This window comes from Bufo bufo, chromosome 1 (assembly GCF_905171765.1).
Source record: "Bufo bufo chromosome 1, aBufBuf1.1, whole genome shotgun sequence".
Classification (NCBI taxonomy): domain Eukaryota; kingdom Metazoa; phylum Chordata; class Amphibia; order Anura; family Bufonidae; genus Bufo; species Bufo bufo.
Genome location: NC_053389.1, coordinates 500,893,271 through 500,907,799, shown reverse-complemented (window position 1 = coordinate 500,907,799; position 14,529 = coordinate 500,893,271). Strand labels below are relative to the sequence as shown.

Sequence of the window (14,529 nt, the reverse complement as noted above, 5' to 3'; positions counted from 1 at the left end):
TCCCCCCCCCCCCCCTCCCCTAAACGGTGCCATCCACAGATCCCACAAATCAAATTGGCTTCTCAGGAGATATACATGTTAAAGGCATCTCATTCAGTAGTACTGCCTATATATGCCTTTAACATATATATCTCCTGAGAAGCCAATTTGATTCTAAAGGGTTAATTTAATTCATCCTGTAATCTAAACTCTGTGTCATCTGTCCCTTCTCTTATCTCTCTGCTCCTTATCACTGCTGCCCCGAGAGCTGACAGCCTCAGTGTAATGTAACCTGTTCTACAGTCTGACTCGCGGCTCTTCTAACTCAATGAATCGAATGAGTCACTGACTGAGTCGGATCTTTAGATTCTTGTGACTCATTCGATTCATTTAGACTCCCTGACCCTGCACTACTCCGAGGACTGGAGTCAGAGCTGCTACTGTGCTGTGCTGGCCTCGCCCCCTCAGCTCTGGTCGGTGATTGGTTGGTGGGCGGGGAGGGGTGGGGCTGGCAGAAGCAGCTCTTCCACTCTAAGATCATATTACTGACTCCTCCCCAGTCCCTCCCTCAGGCTCCTGCTGCCAGCGTGAGGTGAGGTGAGCTGAGCGTCTCTGTCTGCAGTGTCTGTGTGCTGGGACTGAGAGCCGATTCAAACAGATCGGATCATTCAAGTGAATCGACTCCTCCGGTTCACTGAACTGAATCGATTCAAATGAACGATTCGTTCATGAACCGGACATCACTAGTTACCGGAGCTAAGACCTAGTAAGGTATACAGTAAAGAGATCACCAATTAATAAAGTTACTGATTAGTTTTTAAATGTTCTACTGTCAGCGGCGTGGCCCTGTATGTTCTAACCCCCAGGCAAGCGTCCCTGTCACCATGGGAACGCCTGGGGGTTAGAATATACCATCGGATTTGAGTTTTCAAGCGCTCACAGAGATCGTGAAAACTCAATGATTTACAGTCAGTCCCTCCCCTCCTCCTCTTGTCATTGGTGGTCAGCGGCAGCCGCGCACAGTGGGGAGGGAGGGACTCTCTCCTTCTCCACGAGTCCACTGTGCCGGCTCAGGATCATATCGCGGTCCGGCGATATAGGCGATATGCTCAAAATCCATATCGTGGCACAAATTTATATCGCATATCGCCTATATCGTCTATATCGCCCACCCCTACTTGATATTACCTTGTCTGATTGACCTTGTAGTCTAAGGCCTCTTTCACACTTGCGTTGTTGGGATCCGGCATGCACTTCCGTTGCCGGAGGTGCCTGCCGGATCCGTAACAACGCAAGTGTACTGAAAGCATTTGAAGACGGAACCGTCTTCCAAATGCTTTCAGTGTTACTATGGCACCCAGGACGCTATTAAAGTCCTGGTTGCCATAGTAGGAGCGGGGAGCGGGGGAGCGGTATACTTACAGTCCGTGCGGCTCCCCGGGCGCTCCAGAATGACGTCAGAGCGCCCCATGCGCATGGATGACGTGATCCATGTGATCACGTGATCCATGCGCTTGGGGCGCCCTGACGTCACTCTGGAGCGCCCGGGGAGCCGCACGGACGGTAAGTATGCTGCTCTCCCGCTCCCCGCTACACTTACCATGGCTGTCAGGACTTTAGCGTCCCGGTAGCCATGGTAACTATTCAGAAAAAGCTAAACGTCGGGTCCGGCAATGCGCCGAAACGACGTTTAGCTTAAGGCCGGATCCGGATCAATGCCTTTCAATGGGCATTGATCCCGGATCCGGCGTTGCGGCAAGTCTTCAGGATTTTTGGCCGGAGCAAAAAGCGCAGCATGCTGCGGTATTTTCTCCGGCCAAAAAACGTTCCGTACCGGAACTGAAGACATCCTGATGCATCCTGAACGGATTACTCTCCATTCAGAATGCATTAGGATAATCCTGATCAGTATTCTTCCGGCATAGAGTCCCGACGACGGAACTCTATGCCGGAAGACAATAACGCAAGTGTGAAAGAGCCCTAAGGCTACTTTCATATTAGTGTTTTTCTTTTCCGGCATAGAGATCCGTCACAGGGGCTCTATACCGGAAAATAACTGATCAGTTTTATCCCCATGCATTCTGAATGCAGAGTAATCCGTTCAGGATGCATCAGGATGTCTTCAGTTCAGTCGTTTTGACTGATCAGGCAAAAGATAAAACCGCAGCATGCTACGGTTTTATCTCCGGCAAAAAAAACTGAAGACTTGCCTAAATGCCGGATCCGGCATTTCTTCCCATAGGAATGTATTAGTGCCGGATCCAGCATTCAGAATACCGGAATGCCGGATCCGTCCTTCCGGTCTGCGCATGTGCAGACTGAAAAAAAGGTGAAAAAAATAAATGCCGGATCCGTTTTGCCGGATGACACCGGAAAGACGGATCCGGCATTTCAATGCATTTTTTCGACTGATCAGGCATTTTTAAGACTGATAAGGATCCTGATCAGTCTTACTAATGCCATCAGTTGGCATACGCTTTGCCTGATCCGGCAGGCAGTTTTCCGGCGACGGAACTGCTTGCCGGATCTCTCTGCCGCAAGTGTGAAAGTACCCTTAACAAGTCCCTTTCAGGATCCACGCTGTCAACTTCAGCTTGTTGATATCTGGATTCCAGATGGGGCCTTGAGTCAAGAGATCTGGCCTCTGAGGTAAAGTTACAGGCTGTTCCAAATACATGGATTTCAGAGTTGGAAACCAGGCTTGTTTTGGCCAGAATGGGGCTATGAAAATTACTCTTGTTGATGCCAACTGGATCTTCCTGAGGAACACTGGAATTAAAATGAATGGTGGAAAGGCCTATGCCAGCTCCATTTCCCAAGCTTGGGACAGGGCATCCATTGCACATGGATGATCGTTGCGATTTAGAGAGAAAAAAAAATTATTTGAGTGTTCGTCCTTGTAGCGAATATGTCTATTTGGGCATACCCTCATTTATCTGTTAATTCCTGAAAGACCTGTTTGTTCGGAGACCATTCGCTTGGGTCTAAACGATGTCTCCTTAAGAAGTTTGTGGCTTGGTTTTCCGACCACTTGAGATGAACTGCCGATATCGACAGGACTTCCTCTTCTGCCCAAGTAAAAATTTGTTGGGAGAGATGTTGAAGTAGAGGGTACCTCGTCCCCCCTTGGTGTTTAAGAAAAGCAACAGTTGTCATGTTGTCTGATAGGACTCTTAAATGTTGTCCCCTAAAGAGATCCCTCCCCCCTTTAGGGTCTACCATACTGCTCAGATTTCCCCATAATTCGAGGATCTTATTTTTGTCTCCTGATTCCAACATCGCTGAAAAGATTGGTCTGCTATCCTGGCTCCCCAGCCCCCCTGGCTGGCATCTGTAGTTATAATGATGCAGGGATTTAGGTTCCAATGGAGTCCTTTCATGATGTTCTCTGATCTTTTCCACCATCCCAGAGACAGTATAGCTTCCTCCTGGATCTGGATTTTGTGATTCAAGGACTGATAGTCACTGTTCCATATTGAGAGGATCGTTTTCTGTAAAGGCCTTGAATGGAATTGACTCCAGGGGACTGTCACGATACAGGCTGTCATTAAACCTAAAATACTCATTGCTTCCATTATTGTGCATACTGATTTTCTCTGAAAGGCACAAATCTTTTCCCACAGGTTTTCCTGTCTGTTTTGTGGTAGGATGGATCTTTGAGCTGTGAAATCCAATAAGGTCCTTAAAAATATCCTCTTGGTATCGGTTATTAGGTCTGATTTTGCCACATTTAGTATCCACCCTAGATCTGGCAGGAGGGAGATAACAGTCTGTCTTTGATAGATTTTTTTGATAATCTAGGTAGATTGGCACATGGTAATAAGCGTCCTTTAGGTCTAGGGTACAGATTACTGCCCCTGGAGAAATTAGGCATCATGGACTTGATGGATTCCATCTTGAAACAACAGTACTTTATCCACTTGTTCAACAGTTTTAGGTTTATTATAGATCTGAATGTTCCATCCAGTTTTTTTTATTTATTACAAAAAGCTTTGAATAATATCCTCTGCCTTCTTGGTCCCATGGTACTAGGATTATTGCTTCAATTTTTTTTAACTTTACTACGTAGTTAGTTTTGATGAATTATGCCCTCAAGGTTCGTCAATGTATATTTCTCTTGAGGTATCGACAGAAATTCTATTCTGCAACCTTCCTGTATGCTCTGAAGGACCCACTGATTTTGTTATCTGGTACCAAGATGGAAGGAAGAACCTCAGCCTTCCTCTTTCAGGCCTGGCGTCATAGTTTAGTTTGGGTACTACTGGGGTTAAGCAGGAATCCTTTCCCTCCTTTAGGGTATGACCATCTTCCAGAATTCCCTTTGACTTTAGACATTTGGTTTTTTCCTTGGTATCTCCTGTGAAAAAACTGAGTTTTCCTGGGACTTTCCTCCCTGAAGCCTTTCTTTTTATCCAAAGCCTTCTCAAGTATCTTGTCCAGGACTGGACCAAAAACATAGGCTTCTCAAAAGGGAATTGCACATAATTTTTTTGATGGGATGTCCCCTGACCAATTTTTGAGCCAGAGGGCCCTTCTAGTCCTCTTCCTTCAATATGTCTTTGATACATTCAATGCACAATTGTTTTGTATATGAATCTTGTAGCTTCTTATTGCATGTAGCACATCTGTCAGGCTTCTTTTTGGGTTCCACTTTATGGGTGTTTTCTTTCTCCCCCCAGGAAGATATGACGGATATGCCCTTAAGTATGTAAGCATGTCATTTACTTACATGTCATTGAAAAAGAGGCTCTGAGGACTGCTCTCTGCGACCAGAGTTAGGGGCATCCATGGTAGAGGAACACTGCCTGGTGTATGTAGCCCTGTTTAAATACCCCCGGTTCACTTACCCCTCATGTTGCCATGTTGCTCCTCCTCTCTACTTCCAAGACTCCTCACTGCATGCTATGGAAGTGACGTCAGAACCACGCACGCATGCTTCTCGCCCCAAACCGTCTGCAGAATGCAGGACCCAGAGCAGCCGAAGAATCCATGGAGGTGGAAACCGGTACCCAAAGCCCTACAGGGATGTGGCAACCAGCTTCACCGACTGCTGTGAATTTTGATAGGATCCGGCCCTTTCTTCAGCCCCTGGCCAACAGGTAACTGGAGGGTCTGGGGAAAAGGACCCCCCCCTCCCCCTTTGAAGGTTTTAGCTGTGGCCATTCCAGGGAGTGGAAGGAGAGGCCTGCACCCCCCGATCCAACCCCAGCCACATTACTCATTTTCAGAGATACTCTCTGTACCCGTCCGCTGCTGGGACAGGAAAAAACACTGGTGGGTGGGGGGGAGCGTTTAAACTAGCAGTGGTTGGGGAGACATCCTTCATGTGGTGCTCAATCAATGAAAAAGACCGGCACTCGCTGTTGATAATTCTTTCTTTGTATTTATTCAGTCACATGTACAGGCAATAAGTGACGCGTGCGTTTCGGTGCTGCCGCACGCGTCACTTATTGCCTGTACATGTGACTGAATAAATACAAAGAAAGAATTATCAACAGCGAGTGCCGGTCTTTTTCATTGATTCTACATTGGGACGCCATCCCATAGACTCGTGCACCGTGACCATATACAGCAGTGCCGACCTGTGATTATTATACTTCATGTGGTGCTGTCATGGAGGACGTCCTGGAAAATATATTTAAGCAAATGCTTTGGTCAGGTCAGTGTTTTCCGCTGTTCAGCTAGGGTATCAGCAAAGGTGACAGCAACAGACACTAAGCCCAGATTACACATCCAGTGGAGGTCATAATACAGCATTTCAATAAGTGATCTGACAGACAGCTCTCATTACTAAAATGCCCTGGGGGTGACATAAAAAATTAATAACCTGAAAACAAAGAAAAAACAAAGGTTGTTGGAGTTATTTGCACCAAATTTTATAAAATCTCTTAATACTTTTGTTGCATTTTCAACTGCCCTAATAATGAAATATACGCAAATCTATTTGTCCTGTTTTCTGGCTTTAGTTATAATAAATCTAAAATTTGTACATCACAACCAGTTACAGTTTTCCAACTTTTGGCAAGTGCAAGTGCAGAACAAAAACTGAAAATGTTTTACTCAAATTGTGACTTTTGGTATGCTAAAAGCTAGGATAAAACGACTAATAGATTTGGGCCATTGTCTTCTAGCTGATATGTAAAGAAAGCGGTCCAGCTCCCCTGTCACTGTACTCTGGATGCATGGAAGTGCAAGGCAGCACACAGATTAAGAGGAATATATTATTTTATTATGTAAAAAAAAGTAAAATAAATCACACTGCTAATGCGTTTCAGACTGCCTTTGATCCTACTATAGCATAGTAGTGCAAATCAGTGACAGCAAACAGGCAATGCTTACACCTCGTGTGAACATGCCCTTAAAGGGAATCTGTCACCCTAATTTAGGACCATTATCTACAGGAATACATGAGTAGTACTACAGATATTGAGTCCAGATCACTATTTTTTATTTTCCTACTGTCACTCATCCCCCTGCTGTTAGAGCACAGAGCTGCATTGAAATGCATTGTCAGGACTGCTTTGCATGCAGTACGGCTCATTATTGTAAATAATAGTACAAAATCATGGTGACAGATTCCCTTTAATGTTCTAGAAAAGGCAATATGACTTTGTAAATTCTTAAAATACATTGGATTTATTAACCGCGTGCACCACATTTTTTGGCAAAAAATAATGGAGTTGGCATAAAAAAACAGGAGTAAAAGATGTGCCAAGTCGATTATACATACTGCCATATCTAAGTTTATGATCTCTAAATTTTACATAGCATAATAACAATAACTTAATGGAAGAGCATAATAATATCTTAAGGAGCATTTCTGTCTGAAATAAATGGAGGTCCTGCTGTGTGAAGTCTTTAATATTCTATTCAGCCTCGGTTATAAATGGATACCAGATGCTGGCAGCTGTTAGTGTCCACACAGGTTGCTAGCCTGCTTTTCCACTCTTACCTACCTACATTTACATCCACCCTATTTCCTTTATAGTTCTGGCATTTTATTCACAATCAGGGAAACTCTATAGGTATAGGGAAACGGAAGAGAATGCCGTATGTCCTAAAAATATATAAGCTCTTTGAAAGGTGAAGGAAATACATAAGTGAAAATGTTTCCCGTTCCATTATGTATAACCATTCACGCACATCCATCTTGACAAGAGACTTAAAGGGGTTCTGCAGCTTGTTTTAAGTGATGATCTATCCTCTGGATAGATCCTCAGCATCTGATCAGCGGGGGTCCGACACCTGCGACCCCCGCCGATCAGTACTTTGAGAAGGCAGCGGCTCTCCAGCAGCACCGCGGCCTTCTCACTGTTTACCGCTGGCCGAGTGACGTCACGACTAGTATCAACTGGCCTGGGCACGGCTAAGCTCCATTCAAATGAACAGAGCTTAGCCCCGTCCAGGCCAATTGATACTAGTCGTGACGTCACTGGGCCAGCGGCAAACAGCTGATCGGCAGGTGTGGGACCCTCGCCGATCAGATGCTGATGATCCATCCAGAGGATAGATCATCAGTTAAAACAAACTACAGAACCCCTTTAAAAGCTATGGCATTTTTTATCATTGCATTTTACTCAATTTAAGCTGCTCTGACAGCTCGATCTGTATCCCTTAAGTCTTAAATCCTGACACCTAGATAAACAATATGGATTAAATAAGTGCTTAGGAGCTGTCAGAAGCTCAGAGATAAGGGCTACACATTGAGCTGTCAGATCAGCTCCCTCATAGATTCAGTGTGAGGCTGAGAGCAATTGTCTGTAGATGCACTGAAACAAAGTTGTATAGGAAAAACAGTTCAAAACTTTTAATAATGACCAATTGAAAAAAAATATATAGATTTTTAGTCCAAAATGAGTAAAATGCAATGATAAAAAACCGGTGTTGTTAAGTACATTCTGCCAAACACTTAAAGGGGTTGTCTGGGTTCAGGGCTGAACCCGGACATACCCATATTTTCACCCAGACAACCCCCCTGAGGCTAGCATCGGAGCATCTCATGCTCCGATGCGCTCCCTTGCCCTGTGCTGGATCACGCAGGGCACGGGATCTTTTGTTTACAACAACACACTGCCGGTGCGGAAGCTTCCGCTCGGTAGTGTGTTCGGTGACATCACCGGCTCTGATGGGCGTGCTTTAGTGCTACCCTAGCCGTTTTACTGGCTAGGGCAGCGCTACAGCCCGCCCATCAGTGCCGGTGACATCACCGGGCTTCCTGGCAGCCCCATGGAGAGCCTGATTCGTCATCGGAACTCCTGAAAATGCCTTTGCCCTGCGCAATTTAGCGCAGGGCAAAGGAGAGCATCGGAGCATGAACTGCTCTGATGCTCAAGTCAGGTGGGCTGCCGGGGTGAAAATGGAGGTATGTCCGGGTTCAGCTCTGAACCCAGACAACCCCTTTAAGGTAGTCCCACCTCTGGGTGGGAAGATGCACCTGGGACTCGCATGCCCGGTCACCCTCCATTCATTTCTATGTGAGTATCGAAAGTAACCGAGTGGCATGCTCAGCTATTTTCTGAAGTCCCCCCTCCATTCACTTCCATGGGGCTGATGGTAATACCCTAGCCAGCGCTCAGTTATATTCGGCAGTCCCATAGAAATGAATAGAGGGCAGCTGCACATGTGTAGTCCGCTCTCCTTCTCTTTGCGGGCTCCATTTTATAAATAGGTGGGGGTCCCACCACCTATCAGACAATGGGTGTATGTCCTAGCAATACCCCCAATATATGAGATGGTACAGCCCTTTTAAAAAGCGCATTCTGCTTTCTAAAACTTTTTCAGCCTATCCTCAGGACAGGGAATCAATAGCAGATCAGTGGGGGTATGCCTCTTGGCACATCCACTGATCTGAGGGGGCAGCAAAGCTCATGTGAGCACTTTATATAATTCTGTATGAGGTTTGTGCTCAGAACACAGTGAGGTGCATTTATTAAAAGTGTTTTCCCAGTATTGTGGCCTAAAAAAGTGGAAAATTATGGAGCGCCATATCTGCACCTTAATTTGGGGCACAGCTGAAAGGGCTGGGCTTCACATGGCCCGCCGAATTTACTGGATATTGGTGTAACTTATAGCCGAAGTCTACGCCAGCCAGGAGTTCAGTTTCTGGCACATAGACTGCCAAAGATGCAACTGATTTATTAAGTGGCACCTGCCTTGTAATAAATCCGGCGCACAGGTATAGGTAACGCCAGTCTTGATAAATGTCCCGCAGCAATTTTCATAGTAGCCGCTCTGAGTATTGCAGCCTTTGTTTTATTCACTTGAAACAACTGATGTTTAACCAATTGGGGCCCCAACACTGGGACTAGAAAAAAAGTCTGAACAGCCTATTTCAATTGAGTCAATTGTGGAGCAGAAGGGCATGTTCAACAGCTACTTTAATGAAAGCTATCCTCACTGCTGTAGTACAACAGGAACATGGAACCCCCATTCTAGCAATCGGTGGAGGTCCTAAAGGTGGTGCCCAAGCACTCGAGACATTCATCAACTATACTGTGGATGAATGTACAGTCGTGGCCAAAAGTTTTGAGAATGACACAAATATTTGTTTTCACAAAGTTTGCTGCTTTGTTTCAGTTGTTTCTGTGATGTAGTGAAATATAATTACACGCACTTCATACGTTTCAAAGGCTTTTATCGACAATTACATGACATTTATGTAAAGAGTCAGTATTTGCAGTGTTGGCCCTTCTTTTTCAGGACCTCTGCAATTCGACTGGGCATGCTCTCAATCAACTTCTGGGCCAATTCCTGACTGATAGCAACGCATTCTTTCATAATCATTTCTTGAAGTTTGTCAGAATTAGTGGGTTTTTGTTTGTCCACCCGCCTCTTGAGGATTGACCACAAGTTCTCAATGGGATTAAGATCTGGGGAGTTTCCAGGCCATGGACCCAAAATGTCAACGTTTTGGTCCCCGAGCCACTTAGTTATCACTTTTGCCTTATGGCACGGTGCTCCATCGTGCTGGAAAATGCATTGTTCTTCACCAAACTGTTGTTGGAAGAAGTTGCTGTTGGAGGGTATTTTGGTACTATTCTTTATCCATGGATGTGTTTTTGGGCAAAATTGTGAGTGAGCCCACTCCCTTGGATGAGAAGCAACCCCACACATGAATGGTCTCAGGATGCTTTACTGTTGGCATGACACAGGACTGATGGTAGCGCTCACCTTTTCTTCTCCGGACAAGCCTTTTTCCAGATGCCCCAAACAATCGGAAAGAGGCTTCATCGGAGAATATGACTTTGCCCCAGTCCTCAGCAGTCCATTCACCATACTTTCTGCAGAAGATCAATCTGTCCCTGATGTTTTTTTTGGAGAGAAGTGGCTTCTTTGCTGCCCTTCTTGACACCAGGCCATCTTACAAAAGTCTTCGCCTCACTGTGCGTGCAGATGCGCTCACACCTGCCTGCTGCCATTCCTGAGCAAGCTCTGCACCGGTGGCACTCCGATCCCGCAGCTGAATCCTCTTTAGGAGACAATCCTGGCGCTTGCTGGACTTTCTTGGAAGCCCTGAAGCCTTCTTAACAAGAATTGAACCTCTTTCCTTGAAGTTCTTGATGATCCTATAAATTGTTGATTGAGGTGCAATCTTAGTAGCCACAATATCCTTGCCTGTGAAGCCATTTTTATGCAACGCAATGATGGCTGCACGCGTTTCTTTGCAGGTCACCATGGTTAACAATGGAAGAACAATGATTTCAAGCATCACCCTCCTTTTAACATGTCAAGTCTGCCATTTTAACCCAATCAGCCTGACATAATGATCTCCAGCCTTGTGCTCGTCAACATTCTCACCTGAGTTAACAAGACGATTACTGAAATGATCTCAGCAGGTCCTTTAATGACAGCAATGAAATGCAGCGGAAAGTTTTTTTGGGGATTAAGTTAATTTTCATGGCAAAGAAGGACTATGCAATTCATCTGATCACTCTTCATAACATTCTGGAGTATATGCAAATTGCTATTATAAAAACTTAAGCAGCAACTTTTTCAACTTTTAATATTTATGTAATTCTCAAAACTTTTGGCCACGACTGTAGATTGTGGGACAAACCCTTTAAGGTTATGGCTATACATGTTATATATTTATTACACATTTTATCCACTGCACATGAAATTTATGTATGTTCTGAATGAAATCTGCCGCCTATGTACATAGCCTAAAACGTACACAATGTAAAGAGACATGGATTGGACAAGGTTATATAATATAAATGGGATGCAAGGTGTGAAGGACACATTCATAGGCTAGAGCTGGCCATAGACAGATGACAGCAGAAGACAAAAGCCAGAACATGTCCAACATGACAGATCAATGTATGAAACTGGGCAATCGCACACAAATGAATGGCCGATAATGGGGCACACGAAAAACTGGACTCACATATCATTTCCAATCATGATCAGTGACATTTGGAGGAAGACTGACATTTCCACAGCGCTAAACAATCTGACACCCTAAAAGCCACCGCTCATTATTTCCCTAGAAGGGACTTGACCTCAAGACACACAGAGAATCCAAAGGGCATAAGGGTAAATGGCAGCGGTCCCACGCGCCTCATTTATGAATGAATCTAGCCAGACCACTGCCACTGGTCAGGTTTGGGGAATCAGGTAAGACCACCTAGCTAGCAAACACTGGCATTTCTTTTCACCCTTTCAGTCTGCCAGTGCTCTGCCATGCTTAGTGTACTACACACCCACCACTTCCAATATGGGCAAGGGACAGCATCCAGCACCAGGCTGACATGTGGGACAAGTCTATTTCTGAAGTCCTATGCCTCGTGCACTGCCATGCCCATGTTCTCCCCTCTATATACACCCAAGGACATAGTCGGCAGTGCCCCCCACTCATTGCACTGGGGTCCCCTGCATGCTACATTACCTTGCTTGGGGTGAAGCCGGTTCTCCAAGGAGCGTATGTGCAGAACCCAGAGGTGACAGATGAGCCCGGCCAGCCAGCGTGCGCCCGGCATGTTCCCGCGGAGGTCCTCTGCTCGCCTCCCTCGGTCGCTCTCCCCCAGCCTGCGCCCTCCGGCTTCCCCTCACAAGTGACTCTTTGCCCCTCACAGAAGTGTCACCAGAGCTGCCGCCACCCTCCCATCGCTTCGTCCTTGTCCGCTCCTTGTGGTGTCTTCAGCTACCACAGCTGGGACTGAGGACATGTGTGTGAACCAGCGGCTCCGTGCCAGCAACTCTACTCCTCCGTCTTCTCTGACCATCCCAGGACCCGACATCAAAGAGCAGAGCCCGCCTTCTGGCCGGCCCCTGACACAAGCCGAGGCTGGAAGGGAGCCTATCTGTGCCTCTACACGGTGACACCCTATACAGCGGGCATGGCCGCTTTATACCGTGCCCTATGGGTGGCACAACGGTGACATGTCAGGACTGCACCCTATACAGCGGGCATGGCCGCTTTATACCGTGCCCTGTGGGTGGCACAACGGTGACATGTCAGGACTGCACCCTATACAGCGGGCATGGCCGCTTTATACTGTGCCCTATGGGTAGCGTAAAGAAGTATAGAGGAGCCCTGCTGAGGCTGGAAGGGAGCCTATCTCTGCCTCTACACGGTGACATGTCAGGACTGCACCCTATACAGCAGGCATGGCCGCTTTATACTGTGCCCTATGGGTGGCACAACGGTGACATGTCAGGACTGCACCCTATACAGCAGGCATGGCCGCTTTATGGGTGGCATAAAGAAGTATAGAGGAGCCCTGCTCTATAGCCAGAGAGTGGCACCTTGGCAGACCCTACTAAACATGTAGTCCATAGTTGCCTTTTCTTTTTAGGAGGTGCCCTGTAATACTACAATTCCCCACAAAAAGGGGCACCTGGCTTTTCCCCGTGATAAAAGATGTTTTTGAAAGGATGGCAGGAAAAAGTGCTTATGCCCATTACAGAAATACTACACCCAAAAACCTTGCGGCACCAGAAATAATGTTTTTTTTTTTGTTAATAATGCTTTTCTTCTCATCTGGGTTTCAAGGGTTAAACTGTGACTGGTTAGTGTTTAGTCTGGAAGAGTTTGCCTGCACTGAACCCTATGCGGATTGGCTGATGAACCTGGAGCCCGGGAATGTGGGCTATAAAAGATCGAGACAAGCTGCCTCAGGTTCTGGTTGCAGTGGGAAACTGAAGACCACTGAGCTAGGAATCAGTTGCAGAAAAAAGCAGCTATCCTCCTCGCTGCAACCAGTGCTCCACCATGGAAGAACTACAGCGACTCACCAGAGCAGGAGGTGAAGAGCCAGGTCACCCTCCTGAGGCCACCTGTGAAGCAGCCCTGCAATCCCTGTCTACCCCCTCGGATGGATGCCATTCCTCAAGAAGCCGGCGTCCTCCTGTCACCTTCTCTCCACCCCTGGCGGAGGGCACAGGAGAAAGTGCCTTGTACGGAGGTCTCCTCATGACTTGTATTCCAGGCCTGCTGCTCAGTGAAGTGGCGTTTTCTCCCTCAACACAGCAAACGGGCGAGCTCCAGAGCCCCCTGCCCAGCCACAGGACCCTCCACACCTACTCCTCTGGTGTGTGGCTCTGACCCTGCACACACATCACATGGACCTACCTGAGTGCCAGCCGTTTGGGACAAGGATTTTGGTGACAGAACCCCCTGCCGCTCCTTTATTGTTCCTGGATCTGTAGTGAATGCTGTTCCTGACACCAGTTCACTGTGAGCAGATAGGGTTAATGTTTCTCCTGCTGCTGTTTCTAATGCTCATCCTTCAGACCCTCTGCTGTTTGGCCCCTTTCACACAAGCCAGTTTTCCGCGTGGGTGAGATGCGTGAAGTGAACGCATAGCACCCGCACTGAATCCTGACCCATTCATTTCTATGGGTCTGTGTACATGAGCGTTTTTTTTTATTTCTTTTTTCACGCATCAGTTCTTCGTTGCGTGAAAAACGCAGCATGTTCTATAGTGCGTATGCAATGTGTTTTTCACTGATTGTTGCTAACAGATGTTATTTGTAAACGTTCAGTTTTTTTATCACGCGCGTGAAAAACGCATTGCACCCGTGCAGAAAAACTGAACAATTGAACGCAATCGCAGACAAAACCGAACTTGCTTGCAAAATGGTGCGAGTTTCACTGAATGCATCCGGAGCCAATCCGTCACGCTTGTGTGAAAGGAGGGTCAGACCCCTTTCACACGGGCAAGAATTCCATGCGGATGCAATGCGTGAGGTGAACGCATTGCACCCGCACTGAATCAGGACCCATTCACTCCAATGGGGTTGTGCACATGAGCGGTGATTTTCACGCGTCACTTGTGCGTTGCGTGAAAATCGCAGCATGCTTTATATTGTACGTTTTTCACGCAGGCCCTATAGAAGTGTACGGGGCTGCGTAAAAATCGCAAGCAAGTGCGGATGCGGTGCGATTTTCACGCACGGTTCCTAGGAGACGATCGGAATAGGGACCCGATCATTATTATTTTCCCTTATAACATGGTTATAAGAGAAAATAATAGCATTCTTAATACAGAATGCATAGTAAAATAGCGCTGGAGGGGTTAAAAAAATAAAATTGAACTCACCTCATCC

The 14,529-nt window shown here is 46.5% G+C and overlaps 1 protein-coding gene across 2 annotated transcripts in view; it reads right to left on the bottom strand.

Moving 5' to 3' along the window:
• The window catches only part of ADAMTS20 (ADAM metallopeptidase with thrombospondin type 1 motif 20), a 289,696-nt gene extending 277,576 nt beyond the window's left edge, over positions 1 to 12,120 (bottom strand). For both annotated transcript variants that reach the window (XM_040410795.1, XM_040410806.1), the window contains exon 1: positions 11,867 to 12,120. In XM_040410795.1, coding sequence (XP_040266729.1) covers positions 11,867 to 11,957 — 91 coding nt within the window. In that variant the 5' untranslated portion in view covers positions 11,958 to 12,120. The remainder of the gene's footprint in view (positions 1 to 11,866) is intronic.
• Between the last annotated feature and the right edge of the window lie 2,409 nt (positions 12,121 to 14,529).